Source organism: Rhinoraja longicauda, chromosome 31 (genome assembly GCF_053455715.1).
Source record: "Rhinoraja longicauda isolate Sanriku21f chromosome 31, sRhiLon1.1, whole genome shotgun sequence".
Taxonomy (NCBI): domain Eukaryota; kingdom Metazoa; phylum Chordata; class Chondrichthyes; order Rajiformes; family Arhynchobatidae; genus Rhinoraja; species Rhinoraja longicauda.
The window spans coordinates 12,345,299-12,367,843 of NC_135983.1; the positions used below are offsets into that span (position 1 = coordinate 12,345,299).

General features: G+C 44.0%; 1 protein-coding gene across 1 annotated transcript in view; it reads left to right on the plus strand.

Annotated features, from left to right (window-relative positions):
* The window catches only part of cacna1ba (calcium channel, voltage-dependent, N type, alpha 1B subunit, a), a 542,697-nt gene that overhangs the window by 514,421 nt on the left and 5,731 nt on the right, over positions 1-22,545 (plus strand). The window contains exons 44-49 of the mRNA XM_078425960.1: positions 317-426; positions 2,849-2,964; positions 6,468-6,597; positions 12,901-13,008; positions 16,760-16,973; positions 22,233-22,456. Coding sequence (XP_078282086.1) covers positions 317-426; positions 2,849-2,964; positions 6,468-6,597; positions 12,901-13,008; positions 16,760-16,973; positions 22,233-22,456 — 902 coding nt within the window. The remainder of the gene's footprint in view (positions 1-316; positions 427-2,848; positions 2,965-6,467; positions 6,598-12,900; positions 13,009-16,759; positions 16,974-22,232; positions 22,457-22,545) is intronic.

A 22,545-nucleotide genomic window follows, 5' to 3' on the forward strand; every position in this document is an offset into this window, starting at 1 on the left:
ACAGTTACCCTCTTTCCTTAATCTTATCTGCCAGAGCTATTTCCTGTCTCCTTTTTTACCCTTCTGATTTCCGTCTTAAATATGTTCTTCAGTCCCTAAAACTCCTCCAAGGATACACTTGATCCCAGCTGCCTGTACCTGGCACAGGCCTCCTGTTGTTTCCTGACAAGGGCCTCATTTTCTCTCGTCATCCAAGCATCTTTTCTCCACACCTGCCTGCTTTCCCGTCGCTCTGAGGCGGAATCTCTTTGAAGTGTAAGTGCAAGGATGCAAGAGGGGTGCTCACTCAATCTCGTGTTTCTCTTTCCTCCGACAGCTACAGAGTTGACAGTGGGGAAAGTCTATGCAGCGCTGATGATTTTTGATTTCTACAAACAGAACAAAAGTAAAAGAATGCAGCAACAGCAGTCTGGCGGCTTGTCACAGGTAACTGGAAGGACTCGGCGGTGAACCGATGCTTGTTGATTGACCCAATTCGGAATACTTATGTGAATACCTTTTACAACACTTAAATGTACCATCAAAACCCCTGCCCCTGTTTACTGAGATCATGCAGATCTCAGCCTCCTGCAGATGAAACTGTGAACATTTATTCCACTCTACCTGCTTCAGTAATGACCATCATCATGTTCACTTGATTGGCTACCATGCTGTTTCAAAAAAGGTTCAGCTTTTGGATCACGTTATGTTTTTAATGACATCTTGACTGTGAGGTCTGTAAGGTTTTTACTATTTGTACTGATTAATGCACTAGCTCAAGAGTTACTCTTTAACATATCTGTACTTTGTATATATGTGTGTGTCTGTGCGGAATCATTTTCATCACTGCTCTTTGGCCTCTGACTTGCCTGAATGGATTGTCCATTGCAAAATTCACTGGATTTTCACCCCAGTGTAACCAAGAGAAATTGATCCAGGTGTACCATGGACAGATAGCCCAGTTCAGGGCTCATCCCACCTGGTTTCTGAGAGAAGGGGATCAGCACCTAACAGGTCTGCGGGAAGCCCGAGCTCCAAGTATTCGAGAGAATGGGTAGAATGCATTCATTCAGCCAAATCTTCCCACCCAGACTTTTACTCCCCTTGGTTGTACACCCCAAAGTACTTTTGAGATAATCCTAAGGAAAGCAGTGTGGAAATCTTGAATCTCCTCCAGGTCAAGCAAAAGACAGCTGTCAGAAATTGTTTCCTATCATTAGCCTTTTTGGTGTGTTGGTGGAAAGGGTCGGTTTGATCCTGGAAGCCTGGATGTAATATTTTACCAAGCTCGAAGAATACAGTTGCCTTCATTACTTGGTGTGGCAGGAAAACCCCCCTTGAGCCGTTAGATCACCAGGAAGAACTGGCAAACCCTGTGTGACGCTGCCACAGACTTGACTCTTACCACCAGAAATGGTTAGGGATGGCACGGTGGCACAGCGGTAGACCTGCTACCTCACAGCGCCAGAGTCCCGATCCTGATCTCGGGCGCTTCTGTGTGGAGTTCTCCCTGTAAACCCGTGGGTTTCCTACGTGTGCTCTGATTTAATTTCCACATCGCAAAGATGTGCAGGCTTGAAGGTTAATCGGCTTCTGTAAATCGCCCCTAATGTGTAGGATGCGAAAGTGGGATAACAGAGCTAATGACGAAAAACTAATGACATAGAACTAATAATAATTCTAACTTATGACTGCCATTTTAATTTGCTGTGGCATTGCATTAATATGTGAGTAAATGTAACAAATTCTTTTTTTTTAAATGGAAATGAACAAACTTGTACTCTGCATTTAATTTAGTTTTAGTTTATGGATACAGCCTGGAAACAAGCCCATTAGCCCATCGAGTCCATGCCATCCGTCTATTACCCCATACACAAGTTTAGTTTAGTTCAGTTCAGTCATTAGCTAAGAGAAAATCCGCGTCTTTTTATTGGCTGCTCTCCTGAGTCCATTGGGTAAAGGTCTGGTTTTATCCATGGCACCGAGGTGTTGCTGGATCATGGGTCCATTGGTGAAGAAAGTTGATGCATGCTCACGAAGGAGTGTCAGGTCACAACCAAACATTCCCCTGCATTCTTGTAAATGGTCTTTGGCCTCACATCGCCACAGTATAATGACCCCACTGTGGCGTGGGGCGGTGTTGCAGTTGATTCTCCATTAGAGTTGCTGTTCTCTTGCCAACAATGACCAAGTGCTTCAGTGCCAGCATGCGTCTCCTATTGTGTTTGCTGCCTCATTCCTTCACATTGCTGTTCATTTCTATTTTGTGTGCCGTTAAACGCTACGCACAGCCCCTGGCCTTGCCCGAATCCACCCCCTCCCCCATTTCTCTCTCTGGCCTCTGCACCCTTCCGCAGTCCTCGAGCCTGTAGTAACAAGATGGGACTGAGTTTGTGCGGTGCATGGGTGCCACGCCGTTCAGCACACCACGGCACTCTGTGGTGATTTGGAGTCAAAGTCAGATTTTTGGCTGATCTGAGCTCTCGCCAAAAAATAAAATGTCTTATTTGATGATATAAAGACCCAGCAAGAAAATAAATTGGAATCTTTTGGTTTCCTTGCAAATAATCCTCTTAGCTGACCGGATAATCGCACGGCACTCAAATAGTCTTAACCCATTGAGTAGTGCAGTGTTTCCAGCAAGTGACTGATTTGCCGCCTTTCTTTCAGTGCATGGGATCAACAGGTTGGAAGTGAGAATGTTACTGCATGGGAATTGCAATTCACCATTGGCTGCATAATCTCCACCTCAATGCCGCACCCTCATGGATCGGACCTTTGTCTATGATTTTGCCTGAACATTTTTTGTTTGGTTTGCATCCATAAGTCCCTTTCATTCCAGAATCGCGCTGTATTGTATTTCACACAGACTCGATCATCGTTCTTTCAGCGCGTAGTCGGAGCCCTAACACCAACGCAAGAAGAGCCGCCCACCTACAACGACACGTCGCAACAAAAGAACTCGCACAACAATGGCGGCAATGCGTAAGTGCTTGAGATTTCTACTTGAAGCGTTTCACAGATCAGGGGCCAATTGACAAATGAAATATTCAAGGGAGCAGTGGGTGATTTGATGGGATTGAGTGAGAAAGTGAGATGTTGGAAGGGAGATCAGCCAAAAGAATTCACATTTTGGGTCAAAGGATTCTGAATGGTTCAGGTAAACAGCAAGAAACTACCTGCATATAACTTCTTGGTGTATTGGTTGGAGGAAACTTGTTGCTCTACTGGGGCTACTGGTAATTATTGTGTAGAATGAAGAACTGACAGTGTTGGTGATATTTAGTAGATGTATATGAGGAGAGAGAAAGGGAGTATAGGGACTGTCCCACTTAGGCGATTTTAAGGCGACTAGGCTGTCGCCGACAGTTCGCCCGGGTGTCGCGGGCATGAACGTGAGGAGTCTTCCAAACGTTGCAGTGGATCTCGGCGCATCGCTGAGAAATCATCCAGCTTGTCGCCAGGTATCGTTGCTTATTGCGGGCGCTGTCACGTGCTGTCCCCGGGTTTGATAGGTTCTCTTAGAAGCATTTAGAAGCACATAATATTAAAATAAGTAAAGTCATTTCAAAATACCATCAAATGCTTGTGTTTAACCAATTTATTTACCGTCAAGACATTTGACAGGTAGATTGGAGGACAGTTTGACGGTCAGGTAAGCATGGGAATTTTCACGATGTTTTTGGCCTCAGCCATTACATTTAAAGTGGGCTCCCAACCCAGGTATGCAACCCAGAAACCAGATATGCATCTCCCGTACATTTTCAAAGAATGCCCACACACTTTTCACAAAAACTTTTTTTTTTAATACAACTATTAGTCAACTGGAAGTAAATCCAGTTTATTCCTTGTTATAGTGAAGCTTGGTTTTCAAGTAACCCAGGCAAGATGTTTTATTTCAAAACTGTCAAGTACTTACCGACTTGTCAGAGATTTCAGCGAAAATTAAGACGCCGGAGAAGCATTGACAGCGTGGGAATTTTCGCGATGTTTATGGCCATCAGCCATTACATTTAAAGTGGGCTCCAAACCCAGATATGCAACCCAGAAACCAGATGTGCATCTCCCTTACATTTTCAAAGAATGCCCACACACTTTTCACAAAAATCCACTGAACCACTTAAAAAAAAATTTTTTTTTAATACAGCTATTAGTAAACTGGAAATAAATCCAGTTTATTCCTTGTTACAGAGAAGCTTGGTTTTCAAGTAACCCGGGCAAGATGTTTTATTTCAAAACTCTCAAGTACTTACCGACTTGTCAGTGATTTCAGCGAAAATTAGGACGCCGGAGAAGCATTGACAGCGTGGGAATTTCGCGATGTTTCAGAAGACAGTGTAATCTCGACCTGACTCGGCATTGTCGTGGTCATTGTCGTCGGGTAAAAAAAAATTTTGGCGATCTGCTACGACTTTGGCAGTCGGTGGCAGTCACCAAAAAAATCGCCTAAGTGGGACAGGCCCTTTAGTGTTTCAGGTTAACAAACCTTCACTGATCTAAATGTTAACTCTGCTCTCTCTGGAGATGCTGCCTGACCACAGAGTGTCTCCCACATCACTACCTACATGTATAATTGTGCCAGACTTACCAGGGCCAAGTCTGTTTACTATGATCATAAGATGGCCATTCGGCCATCAAATCTGCTCGTTCAATCATGCGTGATCTATTTTTCCCTTCTCAACCCCATTCTCCTGCCTTCCCATAACCTTTGACGTCCTTACTAATCAAGAACCTATCGATCTCCCGCTTTAAAAATACCCAATGTCTCGGTTTCCACAGCCATCTGTGGCAATGAATTCCACAGATACACCACCCTCTGGTTAAAGAAATTCCTTGTCATTCTCCTTTCTAATGGTCCGTCCTTTTATTCTGAGGCTGTGCCCTGTGGTCCTGGACTCTTCCACTACTGGAAACATCCTCTCCACATTCACTCTGTCGAGGCCTTTCATTGTTTGGTAAGTTTCAGTGAGATTCCTCCTCATGGCCAATGCAGGTTGATGTGAGGCTGAAGCTTTGTGGATAGGAGTAGGGCATTGGCTGCATGAGTCAGAGGGACTGGAAGAAAGACAGCCCATGAACCTCCTCTGACTGCCTCTGGCTCAGGCTACGGACACTGCCAGCTTTTCAATAGTTTCAGAAACATTAAAAAAATTAAAAAGAAATAAATGAACAATTAAAAAGTCGTGTTTCGGATTGGTAAAAACATTTCACCACACAAAGCAAAAACTCTGAAATAATTTAAAATGGTGAAACAAGCACAAATAAGTTAGGAAATGGGCAGCATAGTGACACAGCTACTGCCTCACAGCGCCAGAGACCCAGATTCGATCCTGACCTCGGGTGCTGATTGTGTGGAGTTTGCACGTTCTCCCTGTGACCGCATGGGTTTCCTCCGGGTGCTCCGGTTTCTACCCACATCCCGAGGATGTACGGGTTTGAAGGCTAATTGGCCGCTGGAAATTGGCCGCTGGAAATTGCCCCGAGTGAAAAGGGAAATGGATGATAAAGTGGGAATAACATTGGAAGTGGGTGAGAAAGTGGGGTAACAGAATTAGTGTAAATGGGTAATCGATGGCCGCCGTGGGCTCATTGGGCCGAAGGGCCTGTTTCCATGCTGAATCTAAAAAGCTAAACTAAACTAAAATACATATGGAAAACAAATAAAGCTGATGACATTGAATGTGAAACTAAAGCAGAAATACTGGAAGAATCCAGGCAGTCAAGCAGCAACCGTGGAGAAGAAACTGTTTAACATTTCGAGACAGGGACCCTTCATAACTTTGATGCGGAACATTGACTGGTTTCTCTTTCCACACATGCTGCTGGACTGGCTGAGCTCTTCTGGCATTTCTGCACCTCACTGAAACAGTGTGATATTGCCACAGAAATAATGGCAGCCCTCTTTACACCCACATAATCAACTGCCTTTTACTTTTATTACAGTAAACAGTGTGTACTAGTATTTACATTTCAATGGTGTATTCAAATTTCAAATGCTCTTTGACATCTAACTTTGCTACTCATTTGTTTCATTGTGATTTTCAATATGAAGTTGGATATGAAGATTGCTGTACATGATGATAGGTTGATCTCAATAACCAGCTGTTTTTTGATAAGATATATTTCATGCTCAGGTGGGGGAATGGCATTGCTCTGAGTGTTGGCATAAACTCAATGGGCTGAATGGTCTTCCTGTACGTCAGAAAGAGATGGGGAGTGGATGTGAAAGTGGGATAACGTAGAAATGGTGTCGAGCATGTGGTCGGCGTGGACTCGGTGGGCCGAAGGCCGTGTTTCCCTATTGTATCTCTAAACTATGATACGATTATGAGCTTTATATTCATTCCTAAATTTTGAGAAGTGTGTTTTCCTATAGGTAGAACATGTGCTTCATAAGAAAGCTACGAGCTCCCATTTGGGAGATGACAGAGAGTGGTTAGTTCCGTAGGGTGTGCTGTCCTATACTAACAACCTCCTCTCTCATACAGTCTATACCAAGGCAGTGGACGAAAAGAGGCCTCATCCTGGAGGCTCCGAGAGGCTGACGTTGAGGGTAAAATGCAGACGTCTGAGAGTGGTCAGGTTGAAGGGACTCCAGTTACCCAGACCAGCCCTCAGGTATGGATTTCAATCATAACATGCAAGATAGTTGTGCCGTTATTAGTTCCCCTTGGCAAATGTGGACAAAAACCGTTGACATAAAAAGTGGGCGGCACAGTGGCGCAGCAGGTAGAGCTGCTGCCTCACCGACCCGCCGGGTTTGATCCTGACGTCGGGTGCTGTCTGCACGTTCTCCCTGAGACGGCGTGGGTTTGCTCTGGGTGCTCCGGTTTCATCCCTCCTCCCAAAGATGTGCGGGTTTGTAGGTTAATTGGCCTCTGTAAAATTGCTCCTAGTGTGTCAGAAGGGGATGAGAATGTGGAATAACAAAGAACTGGTGTGAGCAGTTGATCAATTGTCAGCACAATTGGCCTGTTTCCATGCTGTATCTCTAAACTAAACATTCCCTTTGTCCCACCAAGTCCTGTTGACTCTCAACCACCCATTTACACTGATCCTACACTAAACCCATTTTATTCTCCCCACATTCTCATCCACTTCCCGTAGATTCAACCATTCACCAACACATTTGGGATAATTTACACAAGCAAACTAACCTACCAACCCATAATGTGGGAGGAAACTCTGCGCAGAAAGTGCCCAAGATCAGTACGGGACAAACCTCGCTGGAGCTTTGAGGTGCATTTGTACCAGTTGTGCCATTGTGGTGCTGGTCCATTTAGACTTTAAACCTTGGAGATACAGCGTGGAAACAGGCCCTTCGGCTCACTGAATCCACGCCGACCAGCGATCACCCCGTACACTAACACCGCCCTGCACACTAGGGACAATTTACAGAAGCCAATTAACCTACAAACCTGAGCTCCTGGAGAAAACCCATGCGGTCAAAGGGAGAACTCGGAATGGACAGCGCCCGTAGTCAGAATCAAAACAGGTTCTGTGGCACTGCAAGGCAGTAACTATACCATTGTGCTGCCTGACTGCAGTCGTACTACAAAACGCAATGGCCACATGTGACCAGAGGCGTAATGCAAGACGTTTTGTAATGATGATGTCAAGAATTCCCTCCCCTGAAGTACTGAGTCGGATGGATTGGTTTGTTGAGGATGTACCAACATGCTCCTTGTTTTTGTTCATATTTTGGAGAGGGAAAGGTTGTCAAAAAGCTGCTCTCCTCCTGCTGGAGTCCAGATCCAGGGGACGTGGTCTCAGGATGAGGGCTTGGCCATTTCAGATTAAATGTGAGGAAAGATCAGCATTCTCTCTTTAGAATTCTCCATCTCTCATGTTCATCAATGCTAAATCATTGAACATAATCAAAACAAAGATTCTGCCCTGCTATTGTCTGGGTATTACGGAAGCTGAACTGGTCCAATAGGTGTGTTGAAGATGCATAAACTGTCCTGTGTTGATTTAACAGCAGTGCTGACAAATTGGAATATCATCTTCTGCTGATATCCTCTCAGCTTCCACAGTTGAACTTACGTCCAGCGAGACACATGATCTCCTGAAGGCACCATTCAAACGGATTATCCACAGGTTACCAGATAGTTTTTGAATGATTTGTGCTGCGTGTTGCAGTGGTACTGTGAGGCACTAGTGCCTTCAACCTGCTAACGTCTGTAGTGAATGGTTTGCCAAGTCCTGTGGCTCATTGTTGTGACTTCAAGCTTCTGCACAAACCAGTTGCTTCCAGACGTGGGAGGATTTGTAGATAGTCACGACTGACAGAATGGTCACAAGCCCCACTGAGCAGATAGGTTCCTGGAAGAGGTCTACAGGGACTCTGCAGTTCCCCATAACCAAATGTTTTTTGCTGGTTGGAAGATACAGTGAGAATATCTCAGAGGGATTTAGCCTGAGGCAGTTTGAAAAGCAGATTTAGTTTAGTTTAGAGACATAGCGTGGAAACAGGCCCTTCGGCCCACCAGGTCCGCGCCGACCAACAAACGCCTGTACACACTCGTTCTATCCTACACACGAGGGACAATTTACAATTTACAGAAGCCAACTAACCTACAAACCTGCACGTCTTTGGAATGTGGTGATAATCCGAGTTCTTTACCTTCAGCCTGAATAACATGCGTATACTGGATGAGTACAACAGATTTATTCCACAGTGGGGTTCTTCCCGTGATGATCTCCAGAAAAGATCTCAACTGGGGAGAGGGAAAGAACAACTTTTCCACGATTGTTTACTTTTTATACGGAAAGGAAAAAGGGGTGTAACGGATAAAATCAAGGACCAATTACAATTCTAATACAATTCCCATGGTTACAGAGAAAACAAAACCATTAATACAAGTCACATGCTTAGAAACCAAACCATTAATATAGGTCACATGCTTTCGGGGAAACGCATCAATTTACCTAGAGTGGATTCGAAACTTTTCCTACTTTCACACGCACCCATATATGGAGTTGTTATTGAGAAATAAACTTTTTATCTACTATATACGAGCAATCTCGCAGCTACACGACCTTGCTCTAACTGTTTTAATACACAAGCTCACACTATCAGACAAGGGAGTCATTTAAGAACAAAGAACCCCTATACTCTTCTGTCTACTACCTATCACTCCTAAAAGGACAAACACATTCCATCTTATTGCTTTCTACTGAAAATAAGCATTCATTTTATATTAGCTAAGACAACAACAAAATAAACCATCTTCAACCATCTACAACAAAATATCAATATCTCTAATTACCTATATCAGCTAATAGCATAGATTCTCAGTGGGAGGAAACCGGAGCACCCGGAGGAAACCCACGAGGTCACAGGGAGAACGTACTAACCCTGTACAGACAGAACCCATCATCAGGATCGAACCTAGATCTCTGGTGCTGTAGGGCAGCAACTCTCCCACTGCGTCACTGTGCCACCCTTTGTAATTTTAAAGTCATAATGTTTTCAATAATTATCTTATAATGACTGTGATCTGCTGAAATAGCTCGACAGTTCTAAATTTAACTTGGTAACTGGATCAGTTCTATTGTGAGGATATAGTAGATGCAGAGTGAAGCACTCCACTCCCAAAGTTCCTGCCATTGGTGCTTGATCTTGAGTTGTTTTAGTTGGATATGAGGCAGGTGAGGGCAAATGGAATGAACTTGATTTGGGCACCTTGGTTGCCATGGATGAGTCTGACCATAAGGCTGGTTTCCGTATTGTATGACTCTAGATCTCTAAAATCTGAAAACATTATCTTTGTAGGTCTGGTGTGTTTCGATCAAACATTTCCCTTTTTTGACGAGACAAACAAAAATCCATCTATTCATCATGACATCATTGTTTAGTGCCCCTTAAGCGGAATTCATTGCCACAGACAGCTGTGGAGGCCAAGTCATTGGGTATTTTTAAGGCGGGGAATGCCAGATTCTTGATTAGTAAGGGTGTCAAAGGTTATCGGGAGAAGGCTGGAGAATGGGGTTGAGAGGGAAAGATAGATCAGCCATGATTGAATGGTGGAGTAGACTTGATGGGCTGAATGGCCTAATTGTGCTCGTAGGACCAGTGAATTTATGAAGCATGGTGAGATAGTTGAACCAAATTCCAGTGGGAAGAGGAGGCTTCAAGGATAGTGATAATGATAAAGACATTCTGGCCTTCCATCACAGTGAGGAGGTGACTGGAGGAGACTCATTGTGATGGATGTTTCTTTTTTTTTTGTGTTGGTTTGTGATTGTGTGTGTTATTGCTTATTTTTATTGCTCTTATTGTTGGACTGTGGGTAACAGAATTTTTTCCAAAAGACTTGTTTTTTTGGATGACAATAAAGGTTATTCTGATTCTGATTCTGATGTTCATCAAACCCTTCCAAAATAATAGTCGGTGAAAACATTTGCACTTGTTATTCAACTGAGGTGTTGCCTTGTTTTTTCAAATCTCCTGCTTATCAAGTAGAAAATCTTTTGATTTTGAAGATTGTTTTATTTTTACTTGATACGGTACAGATAATTTCCAAGCTGATTTCTGGAAGAAAACATAAACTAAAATGTAAAAAGATAAATTTAACAAATTATTATAATTAAGTCCCCTGCTCTGCTAGATCATTAACTTACCCTCTTTTGTAAATCCATCCAAACTCTACACAGGAACCTCTTTCCATTATGTTCGGCCTTATAATGCAGTTGCCCAAATGCAGTCCCATTTACTCCTCTCCCCCAACATATTCTACCATCACAGCAGAGAACCTTTCCTTGAACTTATCCCAAATCACAAAAGAAAACAAAATAAACTCATCATTCATGCTTGACCAAACAGCAAACTTAACATCACATCAAAAATCAGCTCTCAAAGCAACAAGAATAAATGTTCCTTCACAAAAAGGAACTTCAAACTGCAGAACGTTCATCCAACCCTTCACGAGGAGGGTCCCGCCTCAAAACGTTACCTATCCATGTTCTCCATCGATGCTGCCTGACCCATTGAGTTACTCCATCATTTTGTCCATTTCCAAGACAGGTACTTTTGTTGAAAGTAGCCACATCTTAGTAATGGTGTAAACCAGCCTGTAAGTCATTGCCTCCGCTTTTGACCACCTGTTTTGAGGTACCTAGATTTTAAAAAAGCTTCAGGATTGTAGAAATTCACAGCGTAGGCCATTCAGCCCTACATATCCTGCAGTAAGTGAGGATGGAGACATGACGATCTGCAGATGCTGGAATCTTGAGTAAAACGTAAAATGCTGGAGTAACTCAGCTGGTCGGGCAGCATCTCTGGAGGACATGGATTGGTGACATTTCTGGTTGGGACCCTTCTTCCTGAGGATATTCTGCGACTGTTTCAGCATTTTGTACATTATGTGAAAGCACATGCAGACGTAGAACATGGTTAAAGGACAATTTAAATTGTTTACAAGTTCTTCAGTACAGACCTTGTGTGTGCTTGTTTGAAATTAATCATGTTAACGACTGTCCACTTTAAACCTGGGTGCCTTTAGTATTGCCAGGAGCATCTATGCACTGCACCACCTCCATCACCAGCCAAGAACAACATGACCTTTGCGATTGAGGCCAGGAGCTCTGAGGCATGGAATCTCAGATCTTTTAACAGATTGCAGTAGTGGTATCTTGCATCCCTTAAACCAACGCAGCAGCACTAAGAAAAAAGAGACCTGCGTTGATGTTGAAAATTCCAGAACTTAAAGTGTTCAGGCTGAAAATTAAATAATTGGGCTTGTGAGGTTTATTAGATGCAAAGTGCTGGAGTAATTCAATGGGTCAGGCAGCATCTCTGGAGAAAAAGGATGGGTGACGTTTCGAGTCAAGATCCTTCTTCAGACTCAAGTTCCTTCCTACACATCATTGTGGGATTTGTTATTGAGGGGATAGAAAATCCCGAGACAGATGTACAACTGCAATTGTCTGAGCTCCAGTCTCACTGCACAGGGAGGTTACAGTGAAATCTATTGAGTGGAGTGGCATGAGAAGAGCTGGTGTCTCCTTTTGTTTGCAACCTGCAACTTCAGAAAGTGGGATAACATAGAACTAGCATGAAGGGGTGATCGACGATCGGCGTGGACTCAGTGGGCCAAAGGGCCTGTTTCCATGCTGCATCTCTAAACTAAATTAAACATTCAGAGCATACTGATCGACTGCATCGCAGCCTGGTTCGGTAAGGCATGGATCACAAAGGAGGATGCAAGTGTAGTTGAACATTGAGCAGTAGCTTATGGGAATTGACCTCCCCCACCATTGAAGGGATCTACTGGAGATGCTGGAGGGATCTACTGGAGGGCAGCTAATATCATCAACAACCCACACCACCCTGGCCATGCCTATTGGTGTACAGACTTTGGCTTGCACTATTACGTTCTGATATTGGGTCACCATTGGGTCTGAAGAGGGGTCTCGACCTGAAACGTCAAGAGAGAGAGAGAGAGAGAGAGAGAGAGAGAGAGAGAGGAGAGAGAGAGAGAGAGAGAGAGAGAGAGAGAGAGAGAGAGAGGAGAGGGAGGGACGGGGAGGGGGGGAGAGAGAGAGAGAGAGAGAGAGAGGAGAGAGAGAGAGAGAGAGAGAGAGAGAGAGAGAGAGAGAGAGAGAGAGAGAGAGAGAGAGAGAGAGAGAGAGAGAGAGAGAGGGAGAGGGAGAGAGAGAGAGAGGGAGAGGGAGAGGGAGAGGGAGAGGGAGAGGGAGAGGGAGAGGGAGAGGGAGAGGAGAGGGAGAGGGAGAGGGAGAGGGACGCTACCTGTTACTCCAGTTCTGTTTACCTGATGTGACTGATCATTTATTGCATTATTGATTATCATGTGTTGATTTGTGGTGTTAATGTGCCTGTAAAGCTGCAGCAAAGCAATAATTTCATTGTTCCATTTCTGGTGCACATGACAACTAAACACCTTGACTCCTGCACAGGCTGTGGAGATGAGGGAGATGGGCTATGACGTGAATCAGGTGGATCAGCCCAGCCTGGATAGTCTCGGTCGCGCGGCATCCATGCCTCGGCTCACGGCGGAGACCCCGGTAAGTGATCACCACACAAGGAAGCCCCAGGCACGGTTCCCCCTGCACCTACAGGTATTAGATCCTGATTCCCTGCCTGGTAGAATGGATTAAAATAAGCACGCTTATTGCAGAATATGAGCAGGGTCCATGGGCAAACGGGAAGAGGATTATCAGTGCCAAATATATAAAAGCATTGGGACTAGCCAAAGAAAGTGTGAACTTCTGATACCTTCACTTCAGAAGTCTTTTGTAGATTATGTTGGCAATTTACGAGATTGAGCCTGGGGCAGTGACTGATAGTAATTAATTTTCCATCACATGCAGGCAAAAGGGAGCAGATTAATTTTACATGATGTTCTTAACAGACATCGTGGGCCAAAGGGCTTTTTCCTGTGCTGGACTGTTCTATGTTCTTAACTTTAGGCTTGTACATTACCAGTGCAATATTTTATTACTGCCAGTTAAACTTCGTTGGCCACAAAAATCAAGAAAAGGTTTGGGTAACTTTCCTGGTACTTTTGTTTCCTGTTTATTATTGTGCATTGCACCTAAATCTTCCTGGAAAGGTTTGCCATACAAGAAGAAATTTACAGTCAGCTCAATGAAGAACCCGTATTCAGTCAATCCTGAGTAAAAAGCAAACTGCTGGAGAAATTCAGCAGGTCAGGCAGCATCTGAAGTGGGAAATGGACAGATAACGTTTCCGGTCAGGACTAAAGGAGGTCTCGACCTAAATCATTGTCTGTGCATTCCCTCCACAGATGCTGCCTGACATGCTGCGTTCCTCCAGCACTTTGTATTTTGCTCAAGATTGCAGTATCTGCGGTCTCTAGTCAACCATAACTAAAAAAAAACTAAAGCCTGCTCAATACTTAAAGCTGACTGTTTACATGTTAACATCAAATTAAAGGTAGAGGCAATGAGACAATCAAAAATTATCTTGCGAAAAATAAAGGACACATATCTATCTCCATAAAGACTCTGCAAGCCGATATCTAAGCTCCCTCCAACGGACTAAAAAAAACTCACTCATTCCTCGATTTGTGGTGAAACTCATTCTCTGGGTTATTTAATAAGATAATGTTTTAGGCTTGTTTCGGTATTTTTTAGGGTCGACCTTTTCCCTTTGTTTTTCATAGTGTGGAGATTTTGAACCAATTTACATTCCTATCTGAATAACGCCATTGCTTAATAATGCCCTGAACACCATCCATTTGATTAGCGTGTTGTGTTTTTACTTTGATGCCTGCTTTTAATCATGTCATCTGTTGTTCCATGCACCATCTAGCCTGGTAAAGTCATTTCATGTAACAAATAAAATCTTGCTTGATATGTTGAGCTCAATTGGACTAACGTTTCGTGTTTTTTGTGTCTGTCTTTCCCGTCCTATTTCCGCTCGGTCTCTCAATCCCACCATCCTATTTTGTTCAAATATTTCTTTCACTGATCTATTTTGTTCCGCTTTAATTTCACCTTTTTTTAAATCAATTTTTTGTGGCAACAACCATTCTGGTTGATTTACTTTGTCTTTAAAAATATGCTTGATGTTTCATTTTACTTTGGTTAATTCTGCCCCTCCCTCCTCCCATTCCACCCCCCTCCCCTCCTTTCCCATTGTGTCCTGTTGTCTGTAAAAACCATGTGCACTGGGCTGCTTCACTTGTCTGTGTCATCTTACTCGATCTTATGCTGAAGAAAATATCTCGATCATCTGGGAGTGTCCTTGCAGTATGTAACTCATATTATGTCTCCATGATATCTTCACTCCTTTGTTCTTGCATTTACTTATGTGTTATTTCAAATGTGCATTTCTCAGGTGTTACTTCAAAATGAAGGCCAAATAAGCGAGTTGAGTAGGCCAGACATCATTCAATTTGCCTCACTTTCCAATCGGATAAGGTCATTTGAGCATTAGTCGAGGCTTATCCTTCTGCCAAAAGGTTGCATTTGGGAAAATCATGATTGTTTTAGACCAGCACCACACTAACTCTCCCTTTATGAGGTTTGAGTGGGTTGAGTAAAATTCTTGGACATGTCTACCTGTAAAGATAACTAATTCAGAATACACGGCATTTGAAACTCCAAATTCTGCCCAGAATGGAGGCATGGTGGAAAACCCCACCATTATAACTTGTAGAGCAGTCCATTTTAGAATGGATACCTGCAGCTAGTGCGTCATCTGGGACTACCAGCTCTTTTACATGGGATGAGAACTAGAAGAACATTGTACCATGCTGAAAATTCTGCTGCAGAATAACTCCAATCATAGAACTAACTCCAACTTAAACCAAGAAACAAAGCACTGGAGGAACTCAACAGACCAGGCGGCATCTGTGGAGGGAAACAGTCATGGAACATTTTGGATTGTAACCCTTCTTCAGTCTGAAGGTTGAAATGTTGTCTCTCTATGCTGCCTGATGTTGAATTCCTCCAGCACTTTGTTTCTTGCTCAAGATGCAAGCAACAGTAATCTCTTGTGTCTCCAACTTAAACAAGCAATATGGTTGATTGGAGTTTCTAAGATGCATTTCTGACTGATGTTTAGTAATACCAGCAATCAGAATTTTAGAAAATAGATGGATAAAGCCATTAAAAATGTCGAGAAATATCATGGTTGTATAAATTGACAACATTTCAAAAAACGACAAAATTCTCATTATCTGCAGAAATCGTAGCCAATTTACAATGGGCAGAGTTAGATTGAATCCCAGTTAAAGACTATTTCTGCCGGTTAATCAGGGGATTGTATTTATTTCAATACAACAACTGGTCTAAATAAAAAGACCAATAGGTCCTACGACAGAACCTGTGATTCTTGTGACCAGTAATAAGATAAAGAAATACATCGCAAGAATAGTGCAAGTTGTTTACAAATATATTGACCGTTGTAAATGGCCAGCCTATATTCAATGGAATAATACAGATCACTCTGCTCAAATGCAATAATTACATTCCTAAGATACCCTTGCTATTGAAGCTGTTGAAAATTACGTTATAAAAAAAATGGTGTCAATGGGGGAAAGGAAGTCAGCAGCGATAGTTTCACACCTGCGATTACAAAGTTATTCTTCCTGGAGGATTTTCTAAACTAAAAGCTTTTAATAGCTATAAGTTTACTTTTGTTACAGCAAGCTAAAATTACTAAAAGTCATATGCCACATTGTTTAATGGAATGTCATTGCACATGTTGTCAGTAAAAGTGACTGCTTGGTAATTTCAATGGCCACTGACAAACAGTTCTTTACAGACAATGAAGTCTGATTACTGCATGGGGGTTACATGAAAACAGTTTTTTTCACAATACTTTTTTCACATATAATTACAAATTCCATCCAAACATAGTGTATGGAACTATGCGTAATAATGTGCCTTTAGACTTTGCTTAAGAGATACAGCATGAAAAGAGGCCCTTCACCCACCAAGTCCTTGCCAACCAGCGATCAGCCCGTACACTAGCACCATCCTACACACAAGGGACAATTTACAATTACAGAAGCCAATTAACCTACAAGCCTGTACATCTTTGGAGTGTGGGAGGAAACCCATGTGGTCACAGGGAGAACTCTGTACAGACAGCACCCCTATAGTCAGGATTGAACTCGGGTCCCTGGCGATGTTAAACAGCAACCTTACCACTGCGCCATAGTGCCGTCCATTGTGCAGGATATGACTTAGTGCAGCGGTAGGCAGTCACGATTGTAAAATAATAATGCCCGTCCACGACAGTCAGGCTTCTAAGTCTCATGGGTGCTTTCTCTTCACTGTGCAGCCGATCCCGGACACAAGCCCCATGAAGCGCTCCGTATCTACGCTAACCCCACAGCGCTCTCGTGGGATGCATCTGCCCGATTACTCCCTGGAGCGGGTAGTGCCAGTGAGGATGCCACATCACCACCACCACCACCATCGCTGCCACCGCAGGAGAGAGAAAAAGCAGCGGTCGCTCGAAAGATCTCCCAGCAGACAAGTTGACGGAGAAACAGGTAACATAGTGAGAGGCAGACTGGGGATGAGGAAATACCAGATATTTGGATAAGCAATGGTTTTTTAAATTTTTTATTCAGATTCTGTAATATAAGGACTTTTATCATGATGTGATCTGATGGTGTACAAAATCATGAGAGAAATAGATTGGGTAAATGCACAGAGTCTTTTGACCGGAGGAGGGGAATCGAGAATGGGAGGACACGGGTTTAAGGTGAGGGGGAAAAGATTTAACAGAAACCTCAGGGGTATCTTTTTTACACAAAGGGCGGTGGGTATATTGAACGAGCTGCCAGAGGAAGTAGTTGAGGCAGGTACTATTGCAACGTTTCAGAAACATTGGTACTGGTACTTGGATAGGATAGATTTACAGGGATACAGGCAAAACACAGGCAGGTGAAACTAGTGTAGATGGGGCATGTTGGTCGGCTGGTAATAGAAGCAAAATTAAAACTGCAGGTGCTGAAAGTCTAAAATATAATTTGAAAATCTGCAAACCTTCAGCAGGTCAAGTAGCATCTGTGGAAAGAGAGACACAGATAATGTTTCAGGCCTAAAAACCTTTAAATGGGAAAAGAGAGAAAACAAGTTAGTTTCAAGTGGCACAGAAGTTGTTGGTTTTTCTACTGATTGGACAGATGTCTTGTTAGACTTTCCACATTGCTGATGTGCTGGATGGCTAATGCAAGCAGTATTGATGCCAAATCAGAAGTCACAAACCAAATCAATATTTGAGAATCGTTGCATTAAGAGATAATTATCATGATCGACTCTCCTTTCTGAATGTTAAAACCTGGCACTTGCAGTTTACAAACTGTACTCTCTGCACAGCACTTGCCATGCCTTTGCACTTTGACCCATGTGTAATGTGCATTGCCCCAGAATGCCACAGGATTGATAGGCCAGGGTCTATATAATGACAATGTCCTCGTGCAATAAATCAATCTTCTGGGGGAACAGTACGTCGAGCAGCATCCATGGGAAGTTGGGTGTTATAGGGTCATAGAGTGATACAGTGTGGAAACAAACCCTTCGGCCCAACTTGCCCACCCCGGCCAACATGTCTCAGCGACACTAGTCCCACCTGCCCATGTCTGGTCCAGATCCCTCCAGACCTGTCCTATCCATGTACCTGTCTAACTGTTTCTTAAATGTTGGGATAGTCCCTGCCTTAACTACCTCCTCTAGCAGCTTGTCCCATGCAGCCACCACCATTGTGTGAAAAAGTTACCCCTCCGATTCCTATTAAACCTTTTCCCCTTCACCTTTAAACCTATGTCCTCTGGTCCTCGATTCACCTACTCTGGGCACGAGACTCTGTGAATCTACCTGATGCCCGGTGGAAAAGGAATGGGCAACATTCTTGGTCAAAGCCCTGCATCAGGATAGGGTTTTGACCTCGAAAATTGACCATTCCTTCCCATCCACAGATGCTGCACAACCCGTTGAGTTCCACTAGTCAAATTGTTGTTCCAGGTTGCAGTTTGCACAGTCTCTTGTGTCAACAATTTCTATGTTGATTTTGATAAGGACACCTTCCGCAATTTGAAAGAAAGTTTAAAAATACCAAAATAAGGATGGAACAAATTCTGTATTTGGTGCAGAGGTGGATCAGGTGTGTGCTGAGTGTGACGAAGATATCTGAGTTAGAACCTTGTGGGGAATCCATTGTGAAAGCTGTGTGTTGGTCGTTATTGCTGACGTCACTGCAGTTAATTAAATGTTAATTGTGTTAAAGTGCATGGTGCCAAGATAAATTTAGACCAGGTGCATTAGAGTGAGTTCAAAGATTCAGAATCTGAAATCAGCACCAATTTTGTAGACTGGCTTCTGAAGAAATGTTTTAAGTAACCTTGTTTAATTTCACTGATGAAACGCAGATTTAAGGGAAAGAAAAATGGAAAGGCTGGAAGATCTCAGCTGGTCAAGCAGCATCTGTGGTAAGAGAAACAAGTCAACCTGTAGGGTTAACAGCACTTTCTGGAGGGGAATGGAGATTTTGCAGTTTAAAACAGAATTGGAGGAGCGGTGAGGAGTAAGACAAAAAGCTATTTTGAGAGACGTTAAAACATATCAGGTGATAATGAGCATGAGTATTGGCATTTCTCAATAAACAGGACATTTAAGGGGCAGAAAAACAATAATGCGAAACACGGAGGGAGCAGTTTACCTGAAGTCAGGGAATTCAGTGCTGCAAAGTTGTAAAGAGGCGAGAATTAAAATAGGATGCTGTTCTGGTTCGCATTGGGCCACTGTCTGGCAGTGGAAGAGGCTGCAGACAGACAGACAGGTCGGAATAGGAATGGAATTGAGAATTGAAGTGACATGCAACAGAGAGCTCAAGCTCACCCCTGTGGTCTAAACAATGCTCTGCAAAGCAGTCACTCAGTCTGAGTTTATTTCTCCACTGCAGAGTGGGAATACCAACTGGAGTACAGTAGACTGGAAGATATGTCGACTAGACTATGGATTGGAAACGTTTGGAGGGATATGGGCCAAGCATGGGTAGGTGGGACTAGTGTAGCTGAGGCATCTTGGTTGGCATGAGCAAGTTGGGCCAAAGGGCCTGGGTTCCAACACGAAACATCACCCATCGTTTTTCAGCAGAGATGCTGCCTGACCCACTGAGTTACTCCAGCACTTTGTGTCTACTTTTGGTTCAAACCAGCATCTGCAGTTCCTTTCTCTACTGTTTCCATGCCTTCTGACTATGTGCAAGCGGATCACTGCTTCACATGGAATGATTGCATGAGTCACAACAGTGGGAACGGAAGAAGAGAATGGACATTTGTCACACCTCTGTGGGAAGGTGCCAGGGGTTGGGGATTGGTGAGTGGGGACATACGAGGGGACCAAGGAGTCACAAAGTGAGTGGCCCATGTGAAATGCAGGAGGCTGGGAGGGGAGAAAGAGGTGGAATGACTGGTGGAAAGATCGTATTGCAGTTGACAGAAATTAGGAGGGATAATGTGCTAAATGTGAACGCTGGTGAGGAGGAAGGTGATCACCAGTGGAGCTCCATCCTTGTTCTGTCCTGACGGAGATAGGCTGAGAGCAGACATGTGGGAAATGCAATTGAGAGCATCTTTCACTATGGCATAGGGGGAAGCCATGTTTCAGGAGGAAGGAGGATGTTTCAGAGGCACCAGACTGGAAGGCCCGATCATGGGAACGGATGTGAGAGATGAAGAAACTAAGCACAAGAAATGAAGCCTTGAAGCAGACAGAGTGAGAGGTGGCTGTGGGAGTCTATGAGCCAGTAAAATGTGTTTCTGGCTTATTTCATGATCATAAGACAAAGGGGCAGCATAACACCATTCGGCCCATCGAGTCTGTTTCGTCATTCGATCATGGGTGATCTATTTTTTCCTTCTCAAACCCATTCTTCTGCCTTCTGTCATAACTATTGATGCCCTTACAAATCAAGAACCCCAAAATCTCCACTTTAAAAATACCCAATGTCTTAGCCTCCACAGCTGTCTGTGGCAATGAATTTCACAGATTCACCACCCTCTCGCTAAAGAAATTCCTCCTCATCTCCATTCTGAAGTTGCATTATTTTTTATTGTGGGGCTGTGCCCTCTGGTCCTTGGCTCTCCCACCACTGAAAACATCCTCTCCGCATTTGCCCTGTCTGGGCCTTTCTCCTGAGTTGGAGACAGGATGATCCAGAAGGAAAAGGAAGTGTCAGAGATGGACCTCGTGGGTGCAGGATACAACTAGGCAGCAAAAGTGCTGGAGCTTTTAGATCTGTGTGGATGCAGGATACAAGAGCTGGGGGTGTGGTGGTACCAGTTAAGTCTAGAACGAGGATTGTTCCACCTATCTACCTGAAAGATAAGCATAGCCAGGAACCAACCAAATTTGTCTGAAGAAGGGTCTTGATCCAAAACATCGCCTATCCATGGTCTCCAGAGTTGCTGCCCGACCTGCTGAGTTACTCCAGCACTTTGTGTCCTTTTGTGTATTGAACAGCATCTGCAATTCCTTGTTTCTACAAATTTCCAAAGCTACACCACCTGGAGAAAGTCTGTGGAAATGAAGGAGGAATTGTTGAGTGTGAGGAGAGGTTCTGCAAGTGAACGAGTGTGTTGGTGGGGGGAAACTGGTTGGGCCTTTGTTTAAGAAACAATCAGAGGGGCCTCAGACCTTCCTGGCATGGGATGTAGATGAGAAGCGATTGAACATCCCTGAGGAAGGTTAACCGGTTGGGACCAAGGAAGCTGTCAAAATGGCGGAGAGTGTCAGAAGTACCATGGATGTAACTGGAAAGGGACTGGACCAGAGGAGTCAGCATCGAGTTACAATAGAAAGGGATAAGTTTAGTAGGGATAGAGCATGCTGGAAGAATAGGACAGTTTGTGGATAGGGGGTATAATCCACTAGGGGGAACTGTCAGCTTGGAGGTTGTGGAGGGAAGATCTGCTTATGAAATTGGATCTGTGATGGTCCAGGAGACAATGGGCTGATGTTGGTTGGTGAGATTGTGGTCCCCAGGATACGTTTGAGGATATGTATGAGAGCTGACGTGGAACTTAGTTCCCCAGATTACAACAGCACCACCAGAGGATCAGGACCAGATCTGAACCAGGTCAAGTTTGGCATAAAAGTGTAACATGAGCAGAGAATGAGGTGCCTCAAATGTGGCCTTTACAGGACTGAAGAGGAGTCACAGATTGATAGGAACACTCCTTCCCACCAGCCTCCTCCCCACCACCACCTCAGCCTCAGTCTCCTCATTAACCACCGGTCTCAATGAATGGATGGTGTATTTGAGAAGACTGATCATTTATGATGCATTGTACCCATCTTGTCTTGATCCCTTTGAGATTTCCTGCATCTGTAGTTTTTTTTAAAATCTTCACTTATTCTGTGTCTCAGCAAGATTACTTTTGCCCTCCAGGCCCTCAAGCCCACTTTGCCATGAGTAAGATTAAGGCTGACTTTAGGCGTAACTTGTTTATCCAAAATCTGTTTACGCAGACCTTCAGAATATTCAAAGACTGCTTCCATTTGCCTTAAAGGATGAAAGATTCAAAGAGCTAGCCTACCGTGCAGAACCTTATCAAAGGCCCCACAGACGTCTACGGCTTTGTCCTCATCAACCTTTTTGGTTATTTTGGTGACTGTGTTTTATTTGCTATTGTATATTTTGCAGGTGGTATCTTAATCAGCAGTAAAGCCTGTTTATTGAAGAAAGTGATGGCCAGAATAACTGAAGATTGTGTTCTGCTTACCCCTGATGTGTTTGCTTGCAGGCCAACTGGATGAGCTCAGTTCTGCAACTCAGCCGAAGGACCATTCATCAAAGGAGCGCGAGCGGGGCAGGTCACAGGAGCGTAAACCTCCGTCCTCCACCGAGAAGCAGCGCTACTACTCCTGCGATCGGTACAGCAGTCGGGAGCCCCCGCAGCCCACCTCTGCTGACCACAGCCGGTCTACATCGCCCAGCGCTGGCCCAGAGCACGGGCTCCACAGACAGGTGAGGGGAAACTAGCACGCCCGCACGTCTCACTGACCCCGTCCTCCTGCCCAAGTTCGAATTAACTGACAATAAGGAGGACGATGGAA